The 27863-nt window shown below is 34.4% G+C and overlaps 1 protein-coding gene across 24 annotated transcripts in view; it reads right to left on the bottom strand.

The window, feature by feature from the left end:
* The window catches only part of DLG1 (discs large MAGUK scaffold protein 1), a 291753-nt gene that overhangs the window by 157896 nt on the left and 105994 nt on the right, over positions 1-27863 (bottom strand). For all 24 annotated transcript variants that reach the window (XM_032298165.1, XM_032298168.1, XM_032298162.1 and 21 more), the window contains one exon: positions 7844-8008. In XM_032298165.1, the coding sequence (XP_032154056.1) occupies positions 7844-8008 (165 nt within the window). The remainder of the gene's footprint in view (positions 1-7843; positions 8009-27863) is intronic.

Below are 27863 nucleotides of genomic sequence, written 5' to 3' on the forward strand. Positions count from 1 at the left end.
AAAATAATAGATTAAAAGATGATATACAAACCTAAACTACCAAAAGGAATCAGTATTAACATTTTAATATGATATACAAATAATTAGTATCCTTTTTTCTGTAAAGTTTTAATTTTTTTTTCACAGTGACAATATAATCTAGAGAATTCTAGCCTAAACAATAGGAGAAAGCTTAATTTAGTGAACTAAATACAATTAGTTCAGTAGATTGCTACGTAATTCAAAACATGATTATGAGAAATTTATGACTATGAGGAGTATTTACTTTATAACATTAAGTGGAGTAAAAAGAGTTAAACATTTATACTGGATAGGCTCTCAATTATTTGTGTATGTTTCTAAAGTCACAAACCCAGCAGTCTTTAGGTCCAGAAACAAAGGCAAGTATTAAATAATATTTTATTTGCTTGCTTTTGAGACGGAGTCTCACTATGTTGCCCAGGCCGGTCTTGAACTCCTTGGCTCAAGCCATTCTCCTGCCTTAGCCATCTACGTAGCTGAGGTTACCACCATGCTGAGTTTACGAAATAATCTTACTGAAAAATGTAAAATGGTAAAGGGACAAGAGGAAAAGCAACACTGAAACTCTAAAGTACAAAAAAGAAAAGAAAGAAAAAATGCAAAGTAACTACAAAGCTAAGGTGCTGTAAATGCAATATAACAGGCATTTGTATTACTCTTTTCTAATGTGGGCTATTAAATTTAAAAACATACAACTGTACTAAGACAAGGCTGACAAGAACATAGATTTGTTATTTATCTAGAAAAATCTTGAATATCACACGTACAAAATCCCTTCTGTATGAGCACCATCTAGTGGTCAATGTATGCAAACCATATACTCACCTTAGTATACCAGTTCCATCTAAAATAGATAAAATTCAATAATATTTTAATATGTTCCAGAGATGTAAAAATAAAGTTGATTTCAAAAACTGCTCATTATATACTAGAAATAGGAAAAATTATATTCCTCTAGCATTTGGTTCAAAAGGCTTATATTTGCTTGTGTTCATTTTTCTGCCACTCTCATTTCTTACAATTTTTTTTAAAACTACCAAGAGCTGCTAGTGATTTCATTTTACAGTATTATCAGTATTACTGGATGAAATAAAATGCTAGGAGATATACTTATTTAGCACAATTACCTGCTAATGTACCCTGTTTTTGTTTGATTTCAAGTCCCTCTTAGCAATGTTTACTTTGTATATAATAGTTTGAGCATAATTTTTGTTGCCATTGAAGACAAAACCCAGTAAATTCTGTTTTTTCAATGATCACGGCAACCTCTCATACACCCAATAATGCTCCTTCTGTCCTCCTTGTTGCTTCATGTACATTTCAAACTTTTTTGAAAAAAGGCTGAGGTTTATATTTGATTTATTGTTCTAACGATTTTTCCTAATTCTCAGCTAATTTTTAGTTTTAGAATCTTGACACTATTCTTTTTTTTTTTTTTTTTTAACCCAAGAAGTGTTGCAGAAAGGTGATTTTATTTAGGTAGAGAAAAGAGAAGGAAAGGAGAAGAAGAGAAAGGCTTCCAAAAAGGGTGTGGAAGGGGATTCCAGAGGGGAAGTCCCGGAGGGAGCTCCCACCGTGTGGGAGGGGATTCCAGAGAGTTGGAAATCCTGACACTATTCTTATGTAACCCCAAAATTTACCCACTGTGTCCTTCTCTTCTGCACTAAGATTTTAAAAAAACTATTATATCCCCAATTTCATTCTTGAGATTCTTCCCAACACTGGCAAGAAAGTATCCCTTTCAGAGTCTTAAATCATAAAATCATAATTATCTTTATGCCAAGCCCTGAATAAAGTAACCCAATCACTACCTTACCTTATTCATTATTCCAGTAATCAAAGCCACCACCACCACTACCAGCACCATAATCAACTAATAGATTAATTCACAGCATGTTTCATGGTGGCAAACCCTTCTTAAGAACATTCATCATACAGGCCTTTTACATCTTCCCCTCATTTCCTAACAGGCACCTTAAGTAATAACATCAGAAAGCTTCCTGTGTTCCTACGTTTTCTTATGACTATCACCCTCCCACTGTATTTATTTACCCCAGTAATTGCCTTCTCCTCTAACTTGGCGTCTTATATATCCTTCGACACTTTGTTCAAATATCAACCTGCTTTTTTCAGAAAACTCCAAGAATTTAATTTCTCCTTCTTTCATGTTATATTATACTGTGTTAACTATCTTTCCATAAAAAATACTAATCACTGATGTCTAACAGTTACTAGCATAGATGTTTAATAACTGTTTGCTAAATGCATGTATTGCTTGACACAACTAATATCCTAGGAGTTGATTTTAAACCATCCATTAAATTTTATTTTTTACCATTAGCTTTTATTAAAATTGTGAAGACTAAAGCTGTGTCTAATTTACAATCTAATCAGCAAACCACCATTATTCTAAGATACTTTTTCAAATTATAAAATAATAATTTACATACTGACTTCTACATGTAGCATAACTAGCTGTTCACTTCACTCCAGGCCATAATACTATAAAAGTGGAAAAACTCTCTATATTAGCTTTTATTTAAAAAAAGAGACTACTAGTCTAATACTTGACATCGTATTTTAAATAAATTGTTGAGCTTCTTTTAACATTTATTTTGGTTTTTTAAAAATTAAGATGAAAAAGCATTAAAGCTTGCCTTCTTATGTCGAAATAAGGGTTTTCCCCTCCCCTTCAATTTTGGTTTTCTAACAAAAAGTTAAAGGAACCCTACCTATTCTGCTATAATGCCTACCTACTATATTATACCCCTCAAATAATTATTTTATGTGGTACCTGCCACAGTAACCTATGAATGAAAGAGGGGAAGCAGGAAGAAATTCCCTAAACTAAGCAGCCTTAATAATTCTCAAATTACAATTCTATCAGATCACAATCTGTCAGAAAGTTTCGAGAACTTAAGAAATGTTCATATTCTTTTGACCCAGTAATTTGACTTCTGGTAATCCATCAAAATGAAATAAACTAAATATGTTTCCTGTCCAAAGATTACTAATTGCAGCTTTCTTTACAAAACCTAATGAAGACGGAGATAACAGATATCAGAGTGTTGACACGGTCAAATTATGGTACAAATATAACAGGTAACATGATGTATCAAGTTTTATGTTTTTAAAGTTTACATTTATAAAAACTTGATACATCATGATATTATACAGGAAACAGACACCCAAGAATGTTTAATAAGTTTACAATAGGAAAAAATATATTAATATGTTGAAGTGTGATTTAGAAATGTAAGACAGAATTTACACAATTTTTTCTCCTAGGAATAGAAAATCCTTATCTATTCAGTTTGCAAATATGAATCAGACAACCAGCAAACCAAAGTGAGGGAAAGGGGACTAGTGGTTTCACTTAAGAGCCCCAGAGGATTATAAATTGTTTCAGAGATTGATTCTGTTAATACTTAACAAAAGAAAACAAAATGAACAAGGCAGAGCAAGAGAATGGTCTACAAAGGTGGCCAGGTTTTCAGCTACTTCTCATGGGACCAGATGAATTATTACCGTAGTACCCTAAGACCCATGAAAGCATGTTGGTACTTCCTTGATCTTAGCAAAATGTGTCAACAAAGGTTATACATAATTGCCACTCAGCTAAGGCAATGATAAAATACCAGCAACTGTAAGATTGTATCAATTTCAGAAACGATAAATGTGGAAAAGGTACATCTTATAACTGATAAAGGACATTTTAATTTTAATAACATAGTCCTTTAAATAAGCCTCTATAAAATATTTCTTTAAAAAGCTTTTATTATGAGGGACATAATCCTTTATCACGTAATAATAAACAAAAAGCAAGTGTATATAAAGAAAAAGAGCAATCTAAAGCAGATACCAAAAAACTGACTTTTCATCTCTTATTGTCAGGAAATTAAGGAATAAATGAATCAGATTAAGAAAGCAGTGAAAATCTTAAACTATTAATGCTTTCTCTCTCATTACTATAAATTTAAATCTCATTCTAGAGTAAGGATTCAACAAATGTCAGAAATTTACTTGTAAATATTAACAGCTCAACACAGCACAGTACTGCAGGAAAATACCTCAAGCTTTGCATTCATGAGGGACTGGTTCCAGGACTGCCCGAGAATAGCCAAATCCTCGCATACTGAAGTCCTGAAGTCAGTTATGCACTTAGGAAGTCAGCCCTCTGTATACATGGGTTTTGCATCCTACAAATTTGATCCGCATTTGTCTGACCCGCATATAAGTGGAGCAGTACAGTTCAAACTCCAACTACAGTAGCAGTAATAGTGGTGGCATAATGCTTTGCAATTGTGCCCGCAGATTAGAAACACCTGGAGAACTTGTAAACCTCCCAAAGGCCAGTCTGCATTCCAATTCACATCTCAAGACTGGTCACCTAGCATTTAATTATAGGAATCATATATGGAGATGGCTGCTAAAAGGGTTTTGTCCTATTAATCTTTGATTTACACCAAAAGTCTTACCAATTATCATAATGAAATGGGTTATCAATGATGAAGTAGTGGCTTATTGAACAGCAAAATCGGATTTCACTGGTGTAATCCATAGTATTCCAGTTATGTGAATTGGCTAAATTAATTTAGAGACACAATTCACCCGTGCATAAAGGAAAGGGAAGACTCTGGAGAGGCCTAAACCCTTAGACATAACACCTTAGGTTTAACCCCTAAGATGTCTGGAGATTCTTCTGAGTAAACAAAATCTTGTGTCTGGAACATTGTCTTATCTGCTTAGAGTGAGCATTTTAGGCAACAACAGAAAGCTGGGGTTTCATCAGATTTACAGAATAGGCTACATAAAATATGCATGCTGGCTCATTGTCTGTTTAAATGCCTGCTTATGTCATAATCTGCAAACATACCAAAGAAACTACTAACATATCTACCAAAGGACCAGAGTTGGCCGTGTGCAAATTAGCTGTGGTTGATTTGTAACAATAAGGATGATCAGAAATTCAAAACATCAGAAATAAAAAAAGTATACATATCCTGGGAGTGGTTTTGAACAACAGCAACAAAAAATAGATTAATTCAATCAAGAAAAAAAACAGGCATGGGCTGACAAGAATAGCACATGTGACAAGAGGGAGTGCTTGAGCTTTAAGTGTTCTAAGGTTCTTACGTTGTTTGGAATAAGGGTAAAAGGCATTTATTGACTTTAGACTTGTAAGTTAAACATTCATTAAAATTTCTACAATAACCACTAAAGGAAGAGAAACAATTTTTAACTTCCAAGCTGGTAATAACGGAAAATGAGATGAGAAAATACAATCCAAAAGAAGATATGAACTAGGTACACTGGCTCACACCTGCAATCTCAGCCCTTTGGGAGGTCAAGGATAGGGGATCACTTGAGACCAGGAGATCAAGGCCAGCCTGGGCAACATAGCAAGACCCTGTCTCTACCAAAACAAACAAAAAAAAGCCAAGCATGGTGGCATATGCCTATAGGCCCAGATACTCGGGAGGCTGAGATGAGAGGATTACCTGAGCCCAGGAGTTTGGGGCTGCAGTAAGCTATGAGTGCCAATGCACTCTAGCCTGGGCAACAGGGCAAGACCCTGCCTCAGAAAAATAAAAACAAAAAAGACAATAAGAAAGAAATAGTCTCTAATGTTTAAGAATTAAACACACTTCTAAGTAACTCATAGGGCTAAAAAAAAATCACATTAGACATTTTAAAAAATACAATAAGACATTAATATTCAAACTTGTGGAATACAGTTAAAAATGCTGTTTCAAGAAATATTTATAAACAAATACTATTAAAAAAGAAGACTGGCAATTACTGCAATAAACAACTGACTGGAGAAACTAGAAAAGGAGGAAAACAGAATAAACTCAAAAAAAGCAAAAAAGAAAAAATAATAATGATAAAAAGAGAAAGGAAGAAAAGAAAAAGAACTGTTTCTACCACTAACTGGTAAACAGCCAACTGATATTTTTTGGCTGTTTACTCTCTGTAACTCTCTTTTAGTTCCGCAAGGGAGGATCAGATTACTTATACTGAACACAATCTTTCATTGATATTCAGCTATCCTCCATGTATATTTATATTTACATATATGCATATGCATGTACGTACATAAACGTGTCTACATATATGTGTATGTGTGTATAAGAACAGAGGGGTAAGGGTGGTGGCACACAGGGCAGGGACACAGATAGCTTTTTTTTTTTTTAAAGATGATTCTTTGAAAAGATCATCTTTAAATTGACACTTTTGGCAAGAATGGTGAATAAAAACCAAGAGTCTGAAATAAACGATATTATGAATAAAATAGGGGCCATGCCTACATATAGTATAGTCATTAAAAGGTACTAACAGGATACCATAACTAATAATTTGAAAATATATCTGAAATTTTAAAAATCATTAGAAAGAAATAACCTAGCAAAATCAACTGATAGAAAATCTGAATAGTACTATAACCATTAACAACTTTAACCAGTAGTATAATATCACCCCTCAAAAAGAATTACAAAATCCAGGTAAATTTACTAGTAAGAAACGATCCTTAATCAAAATACATACAACCAGTAAAGGATTAGTATTTAGAATATATAAACAAATACAAATCAATAAAAAGAACGACCCAATATAAAAACAAGCAAAAATCTTAAATGGGCACGTAACAGATAAGAAAGCCTAAAGGACCAATAAATATATCCTACCTTCCTAGTAAACTTCACATGAAAATCACAATCAGTTACCATTTCAAAACCAAAACAATGCCAAAAACAAGAATACCAATTAATGAGAATATAAATCAATTAAAAACTGTTACATATTGCTGCTGAAAACGGAAATGACACAGCTACTGAGAAACAGTCTGGCACTATCCACAAAGATGTATATATAACCTGTGTTTTTAGAAGTATTTCTTATACCAGTAATAACTTGAAGATAAATCCATATCCATCAAAAGTAAAATAAATTGTAGTATACTTATAAAATAGAAAACTCTAAAGCAGTGAAATTAATCAATCTGAGGAATATTGAGTAAAAAGTGCAAGTTAAAGATGATACACAGTATGAGTCCATTTATTATGAAATCCAAAATATGCAAAACAATTGGTTAGCAGTCTAAATATATGGTAGAATTTTAATAAGAAAGGGCAAATAAACTCAGGATTGTAGTTACTTCTGAAGGGAGAGATGACAGGATCAGGAAAAGTGACATATTTGGACTTTAAAGATAATGTTAATGCTCTTTTTCTTTTTCGAAATGGAGTCTTGCCCTGTTACCCAGGTTGGAGTGCAGTAGCACAATCTCGGCTCATTGCAACCACCATCTCCCAGGCTCAAGCAATTATCCTGCCTCAGCCTCCCAAGTAGCTGGGACTACAGGCATGTGCCACCATGTCTGGTTAATTTTTTTGTATTTTTAGTAGAGACGAGGTTTCACCATATTGGCCAGGCTTGTCTTGAACTCCCGACCTCAAGTGATCCACCTGCCTCAGCCTTCCAAAGTGCTAGGAATGCTCTTTTTCTATACCTACCAACTAATACTGAAAAACAAGTGTTTGAAAATATTTCAGTGTGTGGTATTTAAAATTTAATAGTTACTTCCTTCATGAGAATTTTTAGACTTAAAGGTAGTATCACTGAATAACATTCAGTTATAAAATACATATTTTAAAAGATGTTTTTTGGAGTACTAGTAAGTACCTTGAAAGTCTCCATAATTATGAAACTAAAATGGGGGTGGGTGGAGGTACTACATAAAAGAGTACTTCTCTCCGAGCATAAGCTACAACAAAAGTAATATATAATTCGTAACAATAATAAATAGATACTATCCTACCTTTATTGGTGAAATATGAGACTGAGAAACAAATCCATGGACATTCTCAATCTCTGATAAGTTCTTCTCTGAGACATGAACCAATTCTGGACCTATCACTTCATTCGTGATTTGTGGGGAAATATGCTCTTGAGGAGGTGTATCTTCATCCTGATACCTGTATTTCTGTAAAGAAAATAAATATGAAGAAGCCCTGATAAGCAAAGTGAGTTTAACTCAAATCATGGTTTTCATGACTAGCCAACTCCTCAATATTTAGCAATATAAAAAGTATATTTACAGTTTAATACATCAGATCTGAGAGAAATAGAATTTTATTTTAGAAATAATACCAACAATAAAATTATTTAATTTAAATATTAAAAATAAGTCAAAGCTAGGTGATAGAGAAGGCTGAATATTGATTGCTCATTTCTTATCCAATGTTAGCTGAACCATTTCTAAGATAAAATTGTTTAAATAAAGTCAATGTGAAAAGCTAATGTTATTCACCTTAGTCTGGTTTTCTTACTCTGTTAACTTGTACACAAATTTTTAAAAAGTAAGCCATTTTAATTTCTAACTGAAAATTAGTCCAGCCAACAACAGCATTTTTGACTTTAACTATAATCTCTCTCCCCCCCCACACACATCTCTGTGCAATCTATTTCTAAAAAATTACCATAATTACAAAAAAAAAAGCTACTTCACACCAAGCTGAGAAGGTCTATAGCACAAATAAAGCCACATCGAAATAAAATATTCTCTTTCCCCTCACCCTCAAATAAACCTACTCATAAAGAAAAGGCACAAAACAAGGCACAATAAATAAAGAATTTCAACAGCAAACCAAGGTTTAAGTTGCTCTTATTAGTGATTTAAAAAAATAATAGCAAACAGAAAGTGATAGTTTAAAAAGGCATACAAATGGTTCAGTACCCAGCAATCCCACTACTGGGTACAAAACCAAGAAAGAAGGAAGAAGGAAGAAGGAAGAAAGATGAAAGAAAAGGAAAGGAAAGGGAGGGGAAGGGGAAGGGGAACAGGTAGGGGGTAGAAGGGGGGATAAGGGGTGGGGGGATATGGAGGGGGGAGAGGAGAGAGAGAAGAGGAGCATTTTACTAAAAAGACACATGTATGTTCACTGCAGTGCTATTCACAATAGCAAAGAAATGGAATCAAACAAGATACCCACCAATGGTGGAATGGATAAAGAAAATGCAAATGCAGTACATATACACCACAGAATACCATGCAGCCATAAAAAGAAATTAAGCCATGTCCTTTGTAGCAACATGGATACAACTGGAGGCCATTATCCTAAGTGAACGAACACAGGAAGAGAAAACAAAATACTGTACGTTCTCACTTGTAAGTGGAAGCTAAACACTGAATACACATGGGCACAAAGATGGAAACAATAAACACTGGGACTGCTTGAGTGGGGAGGGTGGAAGGGGGTGTGGGTTGGATGGCTACCTATTGGGTACCATGCTCACTACCTTGGTGACAGGATCATTCCTACGCCAAGCCTCAGTGACACACAATTTGCCCATGTAACAAACCTGCATATGTACCCCTGAACAAGAGGAGAAAAAAAACGGGTGAGTAAACTTAGAGGAAAAAATGCTCAACTTCTTTAGTGAGCAAAAAAAGTACAGCAACAGCATTCAGAGAAACTGGGCGTCGATCATTACATTCATAGTAGAGGCCTTTTTCTGGAGGGCAGTTTGGCAGTATATTTCAAAAGCCTTGAAAATGTTTTCACAACTTGATCTAGTAATCCCACTTCTAGGAATGAGAGACAGTATTAAGGAGGAATACTGGATATCTGTTGTATAGATAAGAGGAAAAATGTACGTTTGTAAATATATACAAAAAAAAAAAAGAGAAAGAATCGTAACTATGCGCTTGACTGCAGCAAGATACTATACAGCCTCCAGTAACACTTTTTAAACAACATCCTTCTGTGAAATGGTACATTTATGTGGAAAACAACAATCTGGCTTCCATCAACATTAGCTAGCTTATTAAACATGATATAAGAATAGTGTTTTCACAGGTAACTTCAATTATTTTCAAAACAAGTAATAAGGGTTCTCTAACTTCATCCTATAAGCAAGGCTGAAGTTAACATAAACATACTTAGAAAACCGAACATAGTTTACATACTCAGTTGAGTGGAAGCAAAGTTTAAATGCTCTCAGTAGTAGACACAAGGAAGGAAATTCGGTACCATCTTTTGAAACTCCACAGGTACTCAACAACTTAAGATATACTTTAGAAGAGATACATACACAAGGATATTCACTACAGCTTGGAATTTAAAAAAACTGACAACAAACTGCCTATAAATCAACTAATAAAATGTCTAAGGAAATATGGTACAACCATCCTAGGAAATACTATATAGAAGTTAAATTGGCAAAAAATCTACCTCTTCTAATAGCACAAAGTAAAAACATAGAATGAGGAAACGATGTTTCAAAGCTACATATCTATATATATACACAGGATACGTATTTTATACATAAAACTACATATGTACATAAACCTATTTAAATTTTATGTAAATACACTGAACATTTTTAAGCAATAGTGTATATATGTATCATTATATGTGTATGTGTGTGTGTATCCATGTCTATGAAGTAACTTGGAGGGATGTGAAAGGAATTAAAACCAAAACAAAAGCCTCACTAAGAAAAGGAAAGGAAGAAGTAATGTTAAAATAATGCTTTTTTTAAGTACCTTTTAATCTGTAAGTTCCCTCTTGATTCTTTTTCATTCCCTGTAATTACTGAAAACTCAAGGCATTTGACCTATCGAGGCTCCAGTAAAATGACTGCAAAATCATGGAACCCTTCAATGTAAGGGTCCTTTTGCTTCTGTATTTCCTGCAAATTGGTAGCTGGATGCAACAACTTGATTAGCCTCACGTTTAGTCTTTCGGTGAGACTACAGGTGGTGGTGTGTTATTTTCTTTGGAAGCATATAATGTCTGGTTCTCTTTTTGTAAAGTTAGTAGATATTGATACTCAATGCCTAAACTAATTCATTCACTGGGATGTGCAAAATTGTGACAAACTAATTTTATATTTCTTTTTTATTAACTCAATGGAATACATGTATAAAGAGATACTTCACCTACTATTTGGTTACCTGTTGGTATGGTTCACACAGGTGAAACAGAAAAAGTACCCTTATTTACTAGTTTTCAAGACAGATTTGAAAAACTGGCTCCCTGCCATCCCCTAAGGTGATCGATCAGGTTTCCATATAGCATGCAATGCAATCTCTATCAAAATTCCATCAGGTACTTTTTCCCCACAGAAACTGAGAAGCTGATCCTAACATTCACATGGAATTGCAAGAAATGCAGAATATCCAAAATAATCTTGAAAATGAACAACAAAGCACAAGGCTCACACCTCCTGATTTTGAAACTTACTATAAAGATACGTTAATCAAGACTGGTACTAGAATAAACATAGATCAACAGAATTAATGGTCCAGAAATAGATCCTTACATTTATGGTCAATTGATTTTGGACATGTGTGCCAATGGAGAAATAATAGCTTTTTTTAAACAAATGATATTGGGACAACTGGATACAAAACAATGAAATCAGACCCTACATAAGTGTAAATCTTTGTGATGTTGGGACTAGGCAATAGTATCTTAGCTATGACATCCAAAGCATCAGCAACCAAAGAAAAAACATAAATTGGACTTCATCAAAACATCAAAACTTTCTTGATAGTGGCTTTTGTTCATCCAAAGCCACTATCAAGAAAGACAACCCAAAGAGGCTGGGTTTGGTAGCTCATGCCTGTAATCCCAGCACTTTGGGAGGCCAAGGCAGAAGGATCACAAGGTCAGGGGTTCGAGACCAGCCTGGCCAACATAGTTGAAACCCTGTCTCTACTAAAAATACAAAAATTAGCCAAGTGTGATGGCACGCATCTGTAGTCCCAGCTACTCAGGAGGCTGAGGCAGGAGAATCATTTGAACCCGGGAGGCAGAGGTTGCAGTGAGCCGAGACTGGCCATTGCACTCCAGCCTAGGCAACAGTCTCCAAATAAAAAGAAAGAAAGAAAAGAAAAGACAACACAAAGAATGAGAAAAAATATTTACAAATAATATATCTGATAGCAGTCTAGTGTCCAGAATAGCTCAACAAGAAGACAAGCCAATTTAAAAATGTCCAAAAGATTTCAACGTTTTCTCAAAGAAGATATACAAATGGCCAATAAACACATGCAAAGATGTTTAACATCATTAGTCAATACATAAATGCAAATCAAACCCATAATGAGATACTACTTGACATCCAACATGAGGACCATAATAAAAAAAAGACTGATAGGTACTGGCAAGGATGTGGAAAAATGGGAACCCTCATACATTACTGATGGGAATGTAAAATGGTACATTCTCTCTGGAAAACAGTCTGATGATTCCTCAAAAGGTTACATGAAGTACCTTAAGACTCAGCAATTTCACTCAAGAGGGAGAAATGGGTATTAACTACTAATGGATATCTGATTTCCTTTTGGGATGAGGAAAACCCTCTGAAATTAGTTAGTGGTGGTAGGTGCACAACTCTGTGCATATAACTGTATACTTTCAAATAGTAAATTTTATAGTACATAAGTATTTTTAAATTATTATAAAAATTATCATGATAAATGGATGGATTACACATATTTGACTGAATAAAATCTATTGAAAAAAATCTTTTCTGAAGTCAAACTGACATATCTCTAGCCAGTGGGAATCTCTTAGTTTTTGAGTTTCATTGTACTTGTACCTTTAAGAAAACCTTTTATTACAAAATACAGTTAACAAAGGTAAAATCTATTCTCTATTACAGGTTGAGCATCTCTAATCTGAAAATCCAAAATCTGAAATGCTTCAATTTCCAAAACTTTTTGAGCATCAACATATCACAAGTGAAAAACTCCACATCTGACCTCATACGATGGACTGCAGTCAAAACTTCGTTTCATGCACAAATTGTAAAGAGATGTGAGCATTATTTCTAAAGAAATGTTCACAACTTTAACCAATTTCTCAAAAGGATTTGGGAAAATTACTTTAAATTAAGTCTGGGGTGTAGGGAGGAATGCTGTCCCTGTCAGATAATGATCCAATCTAACCACTGTTAGATTTGTCGTAAAAGTGACAGTGAAGTGGAAGGGAAAATGTGTATTTTGTGTACAGAAATGTTAATTTTAGGCCTGGGACAGTGCCTCATGCCTGTAATCCCAGCAATTTGGAAGGCTGAGGCAAGAGAATCACTTGAGCCTAGAAGTTCAGGATCATTTTTGAGACTCTGCCTCTACACAAAATTTTTAAAATTAGCCGGATGTGGTGACATGTGCCTGTAGTCTTAGCTACTGGGGAGGCCAAGGTAGGAGAATCGCTTGAGCCCAGGAGGTTGAGGCTGCAGTGAGCCATGATTGTACCACTGCCCTCCAGCCTGCGCAACAGAGTAAGACCCTGTCGCAAAATATAACAGGATAAAATCTGTAAAATCTCCATTTTAGAAAATAGTTAGAAAACTTTGTCATAGTCTGTGTCACGAATTTTCGAAAACAGTTCCAAAATTTAAAGATTACAGTATCACCATTCAAAGACTAGGTTTTCTGAAAGTCAAAACCAGGACATTTTAAATTCTAAAATTTAACTAGCAAGGACTGTATTTCATGAATCCAGTATGTATCATCAATTATAAGACGCCCCACTAATTATATTTATCCCCAAAAAAGAAAAAAACACTGCCAAATAAATTGTGAAGTGCATCAACTGCAAATAATTCCAAATTTGAGATAGGTTAACAGTAGAGAAAAGTGCATTTTAGGATCAATAAAATACATTAACTTAAAGCCACAGGCATTTACACCATTTCTTCTCCAAAATCATTACTTTAACTTTTTCAATCTTTAACAATTAAAAAATTATCCTTTCAAGAGCAAAACTATACTCTTGGTTTCAAGGTTAAAATAAATGGCCTCTGTCTGGGAAAAAGAACAGTCATTAAACTGTATCGCTCAGGCAGGCAAGAGCCACAGCAAGCAGTGACAGTACACAAACTGACAACACTATAATTCAAATAGGGCTGCTGGATGCCCAAACAATACAGATACTTTAAGTTAAAAACAAGCACCCACACCAGGGCCTTCTGCCACAGAAAGATTCATTCTTAACCCAGCATGACTCTTTGCAGGTGATAGATTCCATTGTCTTCCTTGCCCTAACTTACTTAGAGTACAAACAACACCTTGCTCCCAGGTAGCTCAAGAGTCAAGAGCTTTTCTATTCTCCAGCTAAAGACTATAATCTTATTCCCACTGCTCAGTCCATTCCCATGTGTAGGAAAAATTATGTGAGTCAATGTGATTTCCACATTATATTGACTTCATTTTTCTACTTATAAATCTCAAACGAGCTAACCACAACACAAAAATGCATACAAAACACTATTGGTTTTATTCTTGACAATGGTTTAATATGAAGCGGCAGGAAAAGAAACAGAAGAGTCCTGTAACAACTGATATTAGATTGCTTGTTGTTCTGAACATGACAAAAGCTGCTACAGGACCAGTTCAGAGCCACATCCAGACAAACTGTTTTCAAATGAGGTTAACTATGCTCTTTCTAAAACACCTGCTACTTTGTGATAGGAACTACCACCGTATGATTTTCCCTGTTCCATTAGTGTGTTAATAAAATTAGTTGTCATACACATTAACTGGGAGCTGGAATGAAGAGTTTAGGTACAATTAAACTATTGCCTGTGGTTTAGTTCTCCCAGCTATAGCCAGCTCTCTTCATCTGTGAGTTCCATATCTGCAGATTCAAACAACTGCAGATGGAAAACATTTGGGGGAAAAAAAATACAACAAAAATAATACAAATAAAGAATAATGCAATCTAATAACTATTTGTGTAGCATTTACACAGAATTAGGTGTTATAAGTAATTTAGAGATGATTTAAAATACAGGAGGATGTGCATAGTTTATATGCAAGTATTATGTCTTTTATGTATCAGGGATTTGGGTATCAGCATCCACTGATTTTGGTATCCATGGGCAGCAGGCTGTATCCTGGACCCAATCCCCAGTGGATATAGGGAGCTGACAATTCACTTGCTTGGAATAAAAAAATTAAAAATCCCCAAAACCACTGACAGTAATTGCCAAAAGGTTAAGGCCCAAGAAGAACAGAATTACTAATTCAAGCTTTTTAAGGAAGGAACTATCAAATACCAAGGTAAGATTTCCACATACCAAACCATCTTGAGCATGCCAACAAATAAATTAAAAAAAAATGTGTTCAACCTTCATACGATAAAGCTATACATGAGAAAAACGGTATCCCTTACCCATATTGGGATCTACTGCTTTCCCCAGAAGTAAAGTCTGGATTAGGGAAAGGGGGACAGCAAAATACAATACAAATAAAATTGTGTTCTTATGACTTTATAGGAATATATAAATTTCCAAAACTGACCATGACTGAATGAGATAAAGCCTGGAAACAATAATCATAAGAAAAGACAACATTCTCAAACAATAATTCCTCAGAAATGACAAAACAACTAGAAACCAATCTCACTTATGACAACAAATGTAAAATTCCAAAATAAAATATTAGCAGAAGAGCTCAGAACATCAAAATATTACAACCCAAGTAGAATACACTCCAAAAATGTCAGAATGAGTAAATATCAAAAAAGCATTTAACATAACTGATCTCATTAACAAGTCAAAAGGAAAAAAAATTAATGAATACCAAATAATCAACAAATAAAAACATCCATTATGATTAAAAAAACCATCACCACCTCATGAAATAAAATAGTATAAAAGGACAGTTTCCTACTACAAATCAAACTAAAATCTACATTACAATTAATGGTGAAATATACCCACCAAAACTGAGAACAAACTTTTCTATGGCTGCTATAGTAAGTTACCACAAACACAGTGGCTTAAAACAACACAAAATTTTTATAGTTCTGTAGTTGAGAGGTCCAAAATGTGTCTCACTGGGTGTCAGGAGGCTCTAGAGGAGAATCTGTTTTCTTGCCTTTTCCAGTTTCTGGGGATTGTCTATACATACTGCTTGGCAGGAGGCCCACTTCCTACATCTTCAAAGACAACAACGTCAGGCCACGTCCTTCTCAGGCTGTCATCTCTTGGACTCTGTTTTCCAATTCCTTCTTTCACTTCTAAGGAAACTTTGGATCTACCCATTTAGGATAATCTTCTTAAATCTTAAAATCCATTTATTATAAACCTTATTTCCATTTGTGACCTTAATTTCCTTTTGCCACATAGTCACAGGTTCAAGGGGCTATCCATAGGGCAAATACATCTTTGAGGGGGCAGGAGGGTGGGCAGGAAGAGCATTAATAGGCAGCTATTACAGTAGGCTACTGAAAAGTAAACAACTAAATCTAAGATGTAAAGGGTCAAATGATTTCTATGGATTTTTCTAAGATGGCATTTGAAAAAAATCAGTATATACTCTTGATTTAAAAAATAACAATTATGTAAGATGCTTTCTTTCTTTTTTTCTTTTGAGACAGGATCTCACTCTGTCACCCAGGCTCAAGTACAGCAGTGTGATCTTGACTCACTGCAACATCCCCTTCCCGGGCTCAAGCAATCCTCCAGCCTCAGCCTCCCAAGTAGCTGAGACCACAGGCATGAGCCACCACACCTGGCTAATTTTTGTATTTTTTGTAGAGATAAAAGATATTTTTGTTTGTTTGTAAAAACAACCCTACTGCTAACGTACACTATGGTGAGATGCTGAACACAAAAAGATGGAGGAAAGGATGCTCACTTGCCTTACTTGTTTTCAGCATTATGCTGGAGGCCGTAACTGTGGTTGTACGGCAGGTAAAAGAAAAAGCATAACACCAGTAAAGATTAAGTAAAACTCTCTATTTGCAAATGACCTGACTGTTCACACTGAAAACCGCAAGGGATTTACAAGACTACTAAAACAACAGTTGATTTTAGTAAGACTGCAGGCTACAAGTTAATCAATCAAGTTGTGTTTTTTACACTGATAGTGAATAATTGAAAGCCAAAACTTAAGTTCCATTTGGTGCATCACTCCAAAAAAGATAAAATCCTTAAGAATATATTGAACAAAAGATGTACAAGATGTCTTCACTGCAAATTATAGAACATTACTCAAATAAATTAAGACCTAAAGAAACAGACATCATATGTTTGTGATTTGGAAGACTGAATATTATTAGGAAGTTCATTTTCTTCAAATAATTTATAGTTTCAATGCAATCCTAATAATATTTCCACCACACTTTTTGAAGAAGATAATAAAGTGATTCTAAAATGCTGAAATGCAAACAACCTAGAAAAGCTGAACCAAATTTAAAAAGAACAAAGTTAGAAGACATAAAACTTACATTACCTGATGTGAAGACAGTGTGCTATCAGTCAAATGGAAACACACATATCAATGAAACAGAATTTCATTCACACACATATGGTCAACTGTTTTTTGACAAAGTACAAAAGCAATTCAATGAAGGATAAAAAGTTTTTCAACACAGTGCTAGAGCAACTGGATATCTATATAGACAAAAAATTAACATCAACCTTTATCTCACAACAGACACAAAATCTGAAATGAATCACAAACTTAAATGTAAAACCTAAAACTATAAAACTTCTAGAAGAAAATACAAGAAAATGTGCAAATTAAGAATAGGAAAAGATTTACTATATAAAACACAAAAAGCACAATGATGCAAGTTTTTGGCAAAGTGGGATTTATTAAAATTTTTGCTCTTTGAAAGTCACTAAGAAAAGTAAAAGGCAAGCTACAGAATGAAATATTGTGCAATAAAAATATCTGATAAAGGACTCATATCTGAATATGGAAAGATCTTTTGCAATTCAACAATACAAACAATCCAATTCTTTTAAATGGGGAACAAATACAAACAATACTTAATGCATTCATTTTCTAGAGCTACTGCAACAAAGTTATTACAAACTGAGTGGCTTCCGTAACAGAAGCTCATTGTCTCTTCAGTCCTGAAGGCTAGAAGTCTGAGATGAAGGTGTTAGCAGAGTTGGTTTCTTCTAACGGCTGTGAGGAAGAATCTGTTCCATGCTTCTCTTCCTAACTTCTGGAGGCTTGCTGGCAGTCTTTGGCATTCCTTGGCTTACATATGCATCACTCTGATCTCTGCCTTCATCTTTACATGGCATTCTTGCCATGTCATGTCTCTTTGACCAAATTCCTCCTTTTTATAAGCACACTGGTTACACTGGAATAGCCCACCCCAATAACCTCATTTTAATTTTACTATCTCTGTAAAGACCTTATCTTCAAATAATGTCACATTCTGAGATATTAGAGGCTAGGACTCCAACATATCTTTTTTTGTGGGAGACACAATTCAACCCAAAACACTTAACAAAAGATTTACTCATGTCAAACACGAAATGATACTCAACGTCACAAGTCATCAAAGAAATGCAAATAAAGCCACAATACCCACTAAACCACTTCATATCCACTAAAATGGCTAAATTTGGCGGGGGGAAGGAGAGATAAAAACAAGCACTGGTAAAAATGTGGAGTGACCGAGAAGCTCATCCACCGCTAAAATGTGAAAATAACCATTCTTATACCTAGGATATGAAAACAACCACTAGATATCAAAGAGAAATAAAAATATATATCCACACAAAAACTTGTATATGAATATCCCTATACCACTATTCAAAACAGCTTTAATATTAAAACTTATTATTTATAAATATTACTTATTATTGTTAAATGTTATTATAAAACTTATTTATAAATTATATTACTGTTTGTATTCAAAATATAAAGTTACATATCTATAAATCAACAATTAAAACTGACATTATTCTAAAGCTTTAATAATTAACAGATTGTTAACTGTCCATCAACAGATAGGAATAAACAAAGTATTTTACATCCAGACACTGGAATACACCTCTTCAGTAAGAAGAAAATTGCTGCAACAAACAACAACCTCAATGAATCTCAAAAGCATTATTATGAGTTTCTAAAAAAAGACACTAAAGAGTCTTATTGTATGAATCCATTAACATAAAATTTTTGAAAATATAAAATAATTTGTGGTGAGAAAGGCAGATTAGCGGTATCTTGTGGGGAGTGGAAGCCTGAATGAATACAAAGGAGCACAAACAATCTTTTTGGAGTGAGGAAAGTATTCTGTAACTCCACTATGGAAGTGGTTTCACAGGGGGCTGCAGCTGTTCAAACTCATCAAACTGTACACTTTACACAGACACAGCTTACTATGAATGTAAATTATACTTCAGTAAAAATGATTAAATAAAATAGTATGTGCAACCTCATGAGAGAACGTGAACCAGAAAAATAAAAATAAAATAATATGTATTTATAAATCTGTTAGAAAAGATCCCATTTCCAACAGCAACAAAACAACAAAAATGAAAACTTGAATTAAATGTAAAGGGCCAATCTCTATGAAGAAAACTTCAAATTGCTATTGATAAAGGAACACTACTTAGTTATTCTTGGATAAAGGCTCAATATTTTACGTTTGAATTTTTCAATAAAATAATCTGTAAAAATGTTTTTACAATCAAAATATCAATACAATTTTATTTAGGTGAGTCAGAGTACGTGGCAGGGTACTAGTAATTATGATTTGAAAAAAGTAGCATATGAGAAGTCAAGGAAATTTTGAATTAAAACTCATGAGAGGCAACTGACTCTATCCAGTTCTCTCATAGAGAAGCATTAGAAGGTCTCAACAATTAAAAGTTTGACAGCAGCACAAACAAAAAGAAACAAAGCCTTGAGTAGAACACAGAGTCCACAACACAACCAAATAAATATGTAAATGTAATAGCTGTGATAAGGATAATATTTTAAATCAGTAGAGGAATGATGGGTTATTGAATAAATAGTATTTGGTAAATGGCCATTTGGGGGAAAAAAATCAGGATTCTTATGGCGTAACTTCAACTTAAAAAAAATTACCTATTAGATCACAGACCTAAACATAAAGAACTGACCCAAACGCTAAGCAAAACATGAGTAAACTTGTTCCTACTGCTAGAATGGTCAAGTCTAAGTAAGAAATGATATTCAGAAACAAAGAAGACTAATAAATTTGAATACATAAAGTTTAAAACTTTTGTGTCACCCACCTAAAATGAAAATGTCAACAAGTTTGGGGCGAGAAGTAGGAGGAGGGAGAGCACAAGTATATTACAAAAGGGCCAATTTTGAAATTTATAATAAAGTCTTACAAATCAATTTTATAAAAAAGAAAAAAAATGAGCAAGAAACAGACTGGCAGTTCATTTTACAAAGAATTACAAATAATAAATAATGCAAAGATGTTCATCCTCCCACTCATGAAGGAATGCACATTAAAACAATAATCTATCACTTTTTCCTGGGCAGATCCACAAAACCACAAATGCCCAATAATACCTAGTTTTGATCAACGTGTGGAAAAAGAGAAACTCTAATACAGGTTAAAACATAAATGAAAGTAACTTTTTGCCAGCAATTTAACACTATAAAAATATCAAATACATATAATATTTGACCTAGGAATTTTATGTTTTTAATAGCAGCAAAACTTATTTATAAATACTACTATTTGTATACAAAATATAAAATTATATATCTATAAACCAACAATTAAAACTGGCATTATTCTAAAGCTTTAGTAATTAAGATAATGTGCACTGGCACAGGGTAAGACAGACTGATGAGTGGAACAAAAGTTAAGAGTTCAGAAACAGACTCATGGGAATTAAGGACATTATATATCATTGAGAACATGGAAAGAATTTGTCAATAAACGAGACTGGGACAATGGGGTATCCATTAGATAAAATGAAATGTGACTCCTATAGCAGACCAAAACAAAAATTTCAGGCAGATTAAAGATCTCAATGTGAAAACATCTAAATATAAAACTTTTAGAAGACAATACTACATAGGAGATTATGACTTCTGGCTATGTAAGGACATTCAAAACAAGACAAGAAATGTATAAACCTAAACAGAAAACACTGGTAATCTGACATTAAAATTACTAACTGATTCTATACATTAATGGTCAGTCAACAGAGTTGTTAAAAAAGAAAAGAAAAATAAAGGAAGAACATATCATAATGTGCTGAACCAAAAAGCCACAAGCCATAAAAATCTCTAACAACTATAATCAACATTACCCAGTGGTTCAAAAATATATAAAATCAACAATTTATTTATTGTTTAGGAATTTTTTTTTAAAGCAAGGAATACCAAATATAGAATTCAGAATTATTACTGAGTTGGGAAGGAATGGCAATCTGAGGAGAGCGAACAGGGCACTTCTAAGAGAATAGCTATTACTCTTTCATTATTTTAAATGTTATGTAGCAATTCTTTGCACCTACTTATATTTTATACCTATTAGTTTGTATCTACTCAATATTTAATAAAAGCAAATTTTAAACAGCATGCAAATGACCAAGAAATCATACTCTGTCAAACTTTTGTAGATCACTAGGGTTCACTGAACTCAATTCTAGTTTGTGGGGGCGGGGGTGTCGTTTAAAAGCAACTCTAAATATTTGTAAGGATTGTTTTTCCAATATTGTTACTCTTTCTTAAGATCTTTCACATAACAAAGAAAAAACTTACTTTTTAACATATGAATAAGGTTCCTTCTGTCTGGAAAGAAATCATCACTATTCCATCATCCTTCAGATACCAACTTGGTAAGTCTCTTTTTTTTTTCTTTTCTTTTTTTTTTTTTTTTTTTTGAGACGGAGTTTCGCTCTAGTTACCCATGCAATGGCGCGATCTCGGCTTACCGCAACCTCCGCCTCCTGGGTTCAGGCAATTCTCCTGCCTCAGCCTCCTGAGTAGCTGGGATTACAGGCACACGCCACCATGCCCAGCTAATGTTTTGTATTTTTAGTAGAGACAGGGTTTCACCATGTTGACCAGGATGGTCTCGATCTCTTGACTTCATGATCCACCCGCCTCGGCCTCCCAAAGTGCTGGGATTACAGGCTTGAGCCACCGCGCCCGGCCTAAGTCTCTTTTTTTTTTCTTAAGCTTTCGCTGAACACAGCTAAGAATTCAAAAATTTTAGCTTTTTGCCTGTGTTGAAAGATTTCCAAGATTAAGTCTCTCCTTTTTTTTTCCCTTAAGCTTTCGCTGAACACAGTTAAGAATTCAAAAATTTTAACTTTTTGCCTCTGTTGAATGATTCCCAGGATTACTCCCAGATTCAATGATTTCCTAGTAGGACTTGTGAAAGTGAGTCACATTCACAGTTATGATTTATTATGATAAAAGTCTACAAAACAAAAATCAACAAAGAAAAAAGGCACATGGGGCAAAGTTTGGGGGAAACTGGGAGCAACTTTCCAGAATCCTCTCCCAGTGGGGTCAAGGAAGATTCCCTAAATTCACCCAGCAACAAGTTGTGACAACACATGTGAAATGCTGTCACCATAAAAGATTGTTAGAGACTCAGAACCCAGGGTTTCACTGTGGGCTGGTCACATAGGCAGCCTCTGCCTTAGGACATGACAAAATTCCAGACTCTTGGAAGGAGGTGTTCGACATAAATAATATTTTCTACAAACAGTTTACGCACACAGTAAGCAAATTGATCAGTTAGTGGTAGGAATCCTCCTGAAATCTAAGTTTCCAGATGCCAGTCTGGGAGAGAAGAGAACAGGGAAGGACAAGAGGGAGGGACTGAAAAGAGGCTTGAGAAAACTTTTCCAGGTGATGAATACATTTACTATCTTGATTACAGTGATGGTTTCACAGGTGTACACAGATGTCAACACTTAAGGAAATTGTGCTATTTTAATATGTGCAGCTTATCATATGTGAATTATATCTCAGTAAAGCTGATTTTAAAAATTAGGTTTGCTATGTTTAAATTCTAATTAAAATTTCTAATAAAGGTTTTTCATTGCTCTTTTATTCTTTTGTTAATTATTTACAAACAACTTCAAATATTTAAAAATTAAAAAAAAAAACGCCAAAAAAAAAAGTGACAAAGAATGATGAATAATATTCTAGATACACTGCGGGTTAAGTTATTGTCAGCTAAGAGAAATGTTCAAGGCAATCTGTATAGCAAATATCCAACACTTACAAAAACAATGAAAAGAGCATAATGAAATTTATAATAATCATGATTTACATTTCAAATTTGTGAAATATGTCAAATATGAATTGCTCTTTTCTTTAAAACCAACTGAGGAAATCTAAAAAAAAACTTCTGCCAGGAGGTCCCAGTGGTTTGTGTATCACATCTCTTAATGGCTATGAACTTCAAGGGAAGATTTCTTTTTTATGTACTTTATTTCCAGCAACTGCCAAACATAACTTAAACAGATTCATTTTCTTAAAAAACACAGCTGTACTGTCAGAACAAACCCACTCTTGGACCATAAGTCCATAGAGAGAGTCAACTGTTTCACTCCTTAAAACATACTGTCAAACAAAAGTTATTATTTTCTACTCTGTAAGACTAATAAGCAATCAGGAATTATAAATTCTCCTGCTGTCTAATATGTTTGTATAGAAGTTCCCAACTGACGGATAGGCTGTATCCCAAAAATTAGTACTTTTTGATTATTTGGAAAAATTGGAAATAACAATGGAAATTATGAGTAGGTTCCTAAAGCCAACCCATAAAATGCCCACTTAACATAACATACGTTAGGTCTATATTAATTCAAACAGGTAGTCATCATCATCAAACACACACAGATGTGTTTTGAAATTGAAACTGAGATTACTAAAATATTCACTGTCTTCTTACCTGCCTTCTATTCCTAAACACATGCTCAAGATATTTCTTCTCTGGTAGTAGCAAATAGGCATAGGATGGCCAAATGGAGAAGCAGAGGCTACCATAACTTTCTTAATCTGAAAATTCAAGTAATTTAAAACTTGAATATTCTTAAACCACAGCACCCTTACTTACTCACTTAATAGGATTCCTTCATGATAGGATTTGTTCAAACCAAATTTACAAATGTTCAGTGAACTTTATAAATAAAATGTTTTACAAACATGATATATCATCAAAGCCTAGACTCAAAACCTCTTTCGCATGCTTGTGAATTTAGAAGCCCTGGCTTTCCTTTATTAATAAGCCCTGGTTGAATTATGTCCCCCACCTTCCCCACCCAAAATTCATATGGTAAAGTCCTGACTTCCAGTACTCCAGAATGTATCTTTATTCAAAGACAAGGTCTTCAAAAAGGTGATAAAGATGTGGTCATTAGGGTATGTTCGTTTAATCTGACTGGTTTCCTTATAAAAGAAGAAAATTTGGACACATTGAGAGACACAGCAGGGATATGTACGCATAGAGGAAGGGGCAATAGGAAGGTAGCCATCTGCAAGCTAAGGAGAAAGGCCTCAGAGGAAATCTCGTCAGCACTTTGAGCTTGAACTTGCAGCCTCCAGAACACTGAGAAATTAAATTTATTGTTTAAGCCAACCAATCAATCTGCAGTTTTTGTTATGGCAGCCCTAGCCAACTAATACAGAGCTTTAAAAAAAATTACTATGTACACTGTAGAATTTAATACTCTAAAGTTTTATTCCTGCATCTCCACTGACGGAATTTCTAAATTAATAACAGAAAAGTTACACTAGGTAACACACGATTGCCGTTAAGAGCAGGAGTTCCTTTGTTTACTGCTATATACCCAGTGCATAGGTGCTTAATTGCTGAGTGAATGCATCAATGAATAAATTAATCAATAAATTAAACAATTACAAAAAATTATAAATGACTACAATTTTCTTTGTAAAAATAAGAAAGGCACATACCCTATTTTAACTTCCTGAAATTATTTCACTGCTTCAATGTTATATATTTAAACAAGCGGTATTTATTTTAAAACAAAACATTATTTTAAAACATACTATCACTTTCCATTTACAAAAAAATTCATAAGTATATAAACTGTTAGAAGGAAAATTTCAAAAATAAGTACATTCTTAAAGGAAGATAAGAAAAATTACATTACAAAATGTAATGTAATAGATTTTCAAAGAAAAGGCTAATAATACATATCAGTATCGTTTTAATGGATATAGGAGAACAACAATCAACTATTTCTAGGTGCAGACATATTATGGGGTCACTGCTATCAGCAAATGCTAATAGAAACTATTTACCAATATGTGAAAAAATTATTTAATTCATTCAGTTTAAGAATGGGGTTTGGGGTTTTTTTCTCTGTGCCCACCTATGCAGCAGAGAAAGATAGGAGTTTAAATACACCATCCTAAAAGACTAAGGAGCTAGCTAGAGTTCCATAGTCACTAAAGAATACTTTTTTTCCTGTGGAGAAACCATGAAGTCAATAAAAAGGGACTTCAAAATAGAATAGAACCTTAGGTATATTGGCTCAATGTAAAGGTTTGGTAGCACAGACAAGAGATAGCACATTTTGCCTTATAAGAAGGAAGATACTAGAGGAGGGTTGTGCTTTTAACATTAAAAGGCATTTAACTTTAATTATTGTTAAAAATTATTATAATCCAATTCTAACAAGCAAACTGTTATTGGTCATTATTTATTACGGAGTATTTTTCAATTTGAAGTCTTTTTTGAAACAGTATTCTTAAACAAGAGTATCTTAAGTTACCTATTAGTGCTCAGTGAACCATTTCAAGGAAACCTTAGATACCATACACCATAGCCTAAAGGTAAAGGGACATGCTCCTTATACTTCAGTGTAATGGTAGCTTTTTTGCAATGTTTACTTTTGCTTCTGAAGGTTGGAATAAAAAAGTAAGAAGGATCAAGAAACATAACAGGGGCTGTGCATGGTGGCTCATGCCTGGAATCTCAGCACTTTGGGAGACCAAGGTGGGTAGATCACCTGAGGTCAGAACTTCGAGACCAGCCTGGCAAACATGGTGAAACCCCAACTCTACTAAAAATACAGAAAAATGAGCCAGGTATAGTCGCCCGTGCCTATAATCCCAGCTACTCAGAAGGCGGAGGCAGGAGACTCGCTTGAACTCGAGAGGCAGAAGTTGCAGTGAGCCAAGGTCACGCCACTGCACTCCAGCCTGGGTGACAGAGCAACAAGAAAAGAAAAGAAATAAACATTAACAGGAAGCAAACACTCTATAAAGCTAAGTTTCAACCTTTATGTAGACATTTTACCAACTAGATGTATGAAAAGAGAGCCTCAATTGGTCTTTTCTGCTTTGTTTCAGCTGAACAGACACATTACTTGATAAGCTCTAAAATTAATCAGACTTCAGTAAAAATGCTGTGCACATGCATTAGGTCAGACACTGTAGATCGCTTTGCTCAACACTACAGTCTGTTTTCCTTGCTTTTGTCTAATATAGAGGCTATAAAAACTAAATACCATATAGTATCCTTCAGAATCTGTGGGGGACATGTTCCAGGACCTCCCAAAGAGACTGAAATCTGAAGATGCTCAAGTCGCTGACATAAGGTGGTGTATGTAATATTTGCACACAACCTATGTACACCCTCCCATATACTTTAAATCATCTCTAGAGTACTTATATTACCTCGTACAATGTTAATGCTATGTAAATAGTTGTTATAATGTGTTGTTTAGGGGAAAATGACAAGAAAAAATGTCTGTATATGCTCAGTAGAAGCAAATTTTTTCCCCAAATATTTCTGATCCACAGTTGGTTGATCAGAAAGGAAGCCATGGACATGAAGAGCTGACTATATAGTAGGTTTCAAACTCTTCCTTACTACTAGGAGAGTCCGTGTGACACAGTTTTAATCAATGAAATATAGGCAGACATCTACTAGCATTATAAACCACGCTCCTTTTCCCTTTCCACCTCTTCTTCCTGTCTTTATGACTAGGGCTGTAACAGGCATCTTTCAATGAAGCAAAGGCCAAGAGAAAAAGATGTCCAAAGTTGTAGCAGCTGCATACTTCCAAGCTGACTATAATGAGGAAAAGATAAGGACCTATTTGCTTAAAGTCGTTGTTGGTTTAGAATTTATTATTTGCAAACACAGTGAACTAAGTGAAGCAAACGGGCCAAACCGTTCAAATCTATGCTGTAACACTGTTTCATCCAGGGAGAAGTGAGATGGGTAGTAGGGAAAATAATGTAATTGTAAGATAGGGCTTCTCAACGTTTTCCACCCAATTATCTTTTAACAGCAAAAAAACAAAACATTAGGAATATGAAGCAACATAGCAAGGAGTCATGGCTACACGAACAATATTTCTTGAAAATCTCATCTTTTACACAAATTCTACGTATACAATTACACTTACATAAATTATCCATACAAATTATACTTTAACCCACTCAAATGCTACACTGCAAGTTTCAATATGAAAATAAACTTTTAAAGTCATTTTCTTATTAAAACTAGGTTTGAGAAAAAATGATGTTAGGATGACTGTAGAGTACCCACTGACATACCAGATTTGTCCCTGAAGCTACCTGTATCCCAGGTCAAGAATCACAGCTAAGTGGGAACAGTACCTTTTCTAATAAAATAGAATCACCAAGGTTTTAACACCTTACACTATCTTGCTGTGGAGCGAAGACACCCAAAACGACACTCCTAACTTTACACTAGGTGTTTTGCCTTCCCTCTGGAATTTTCTCACTTCAATTACTGCCTGTCATCAAACATACTTCAATGCTTTATTGCAAAAAGCATTCTCATGGATTCTCTTAGGGTAGTTAGTAAAGGCAAGAATTTTCAAGAGCTTGATATTACAAACAAACAACTTTAGCTTCAAAAGAGTTGGCATACCTTTAGAGGCACTATGAGTTTGCTAACTTCTGTTCACGTCTACCCACAAAGAACTGCCTCCTAAACAGCTCCATAGTCTCTAGATTAAGAATCTGAATGTAGGCCAAGCGTGGTGGCTCATGCCTGTAATCTCAGCACTTTGGGAGATCAAGGCAGGCAGATCACTTGAGGTCAGGAGTT

Source organism: Sapajus apella, unplaced genomic scaffold, assembly GCF_009761245.1.
Source record: "Sapajus apella isolate SASKATOON/1434 unplaced genomic scaffold, GSC_monkey_1.0 scaffold38, whole genome shotgun sequence".
In the NCBI taxonomy this organism is placed as follows: domain Eukaryota; kingdom Metazoa; phylum Chordata; class Mammalia; order Primates; family Cebidae; genus Sapajus; species Sapajus apella.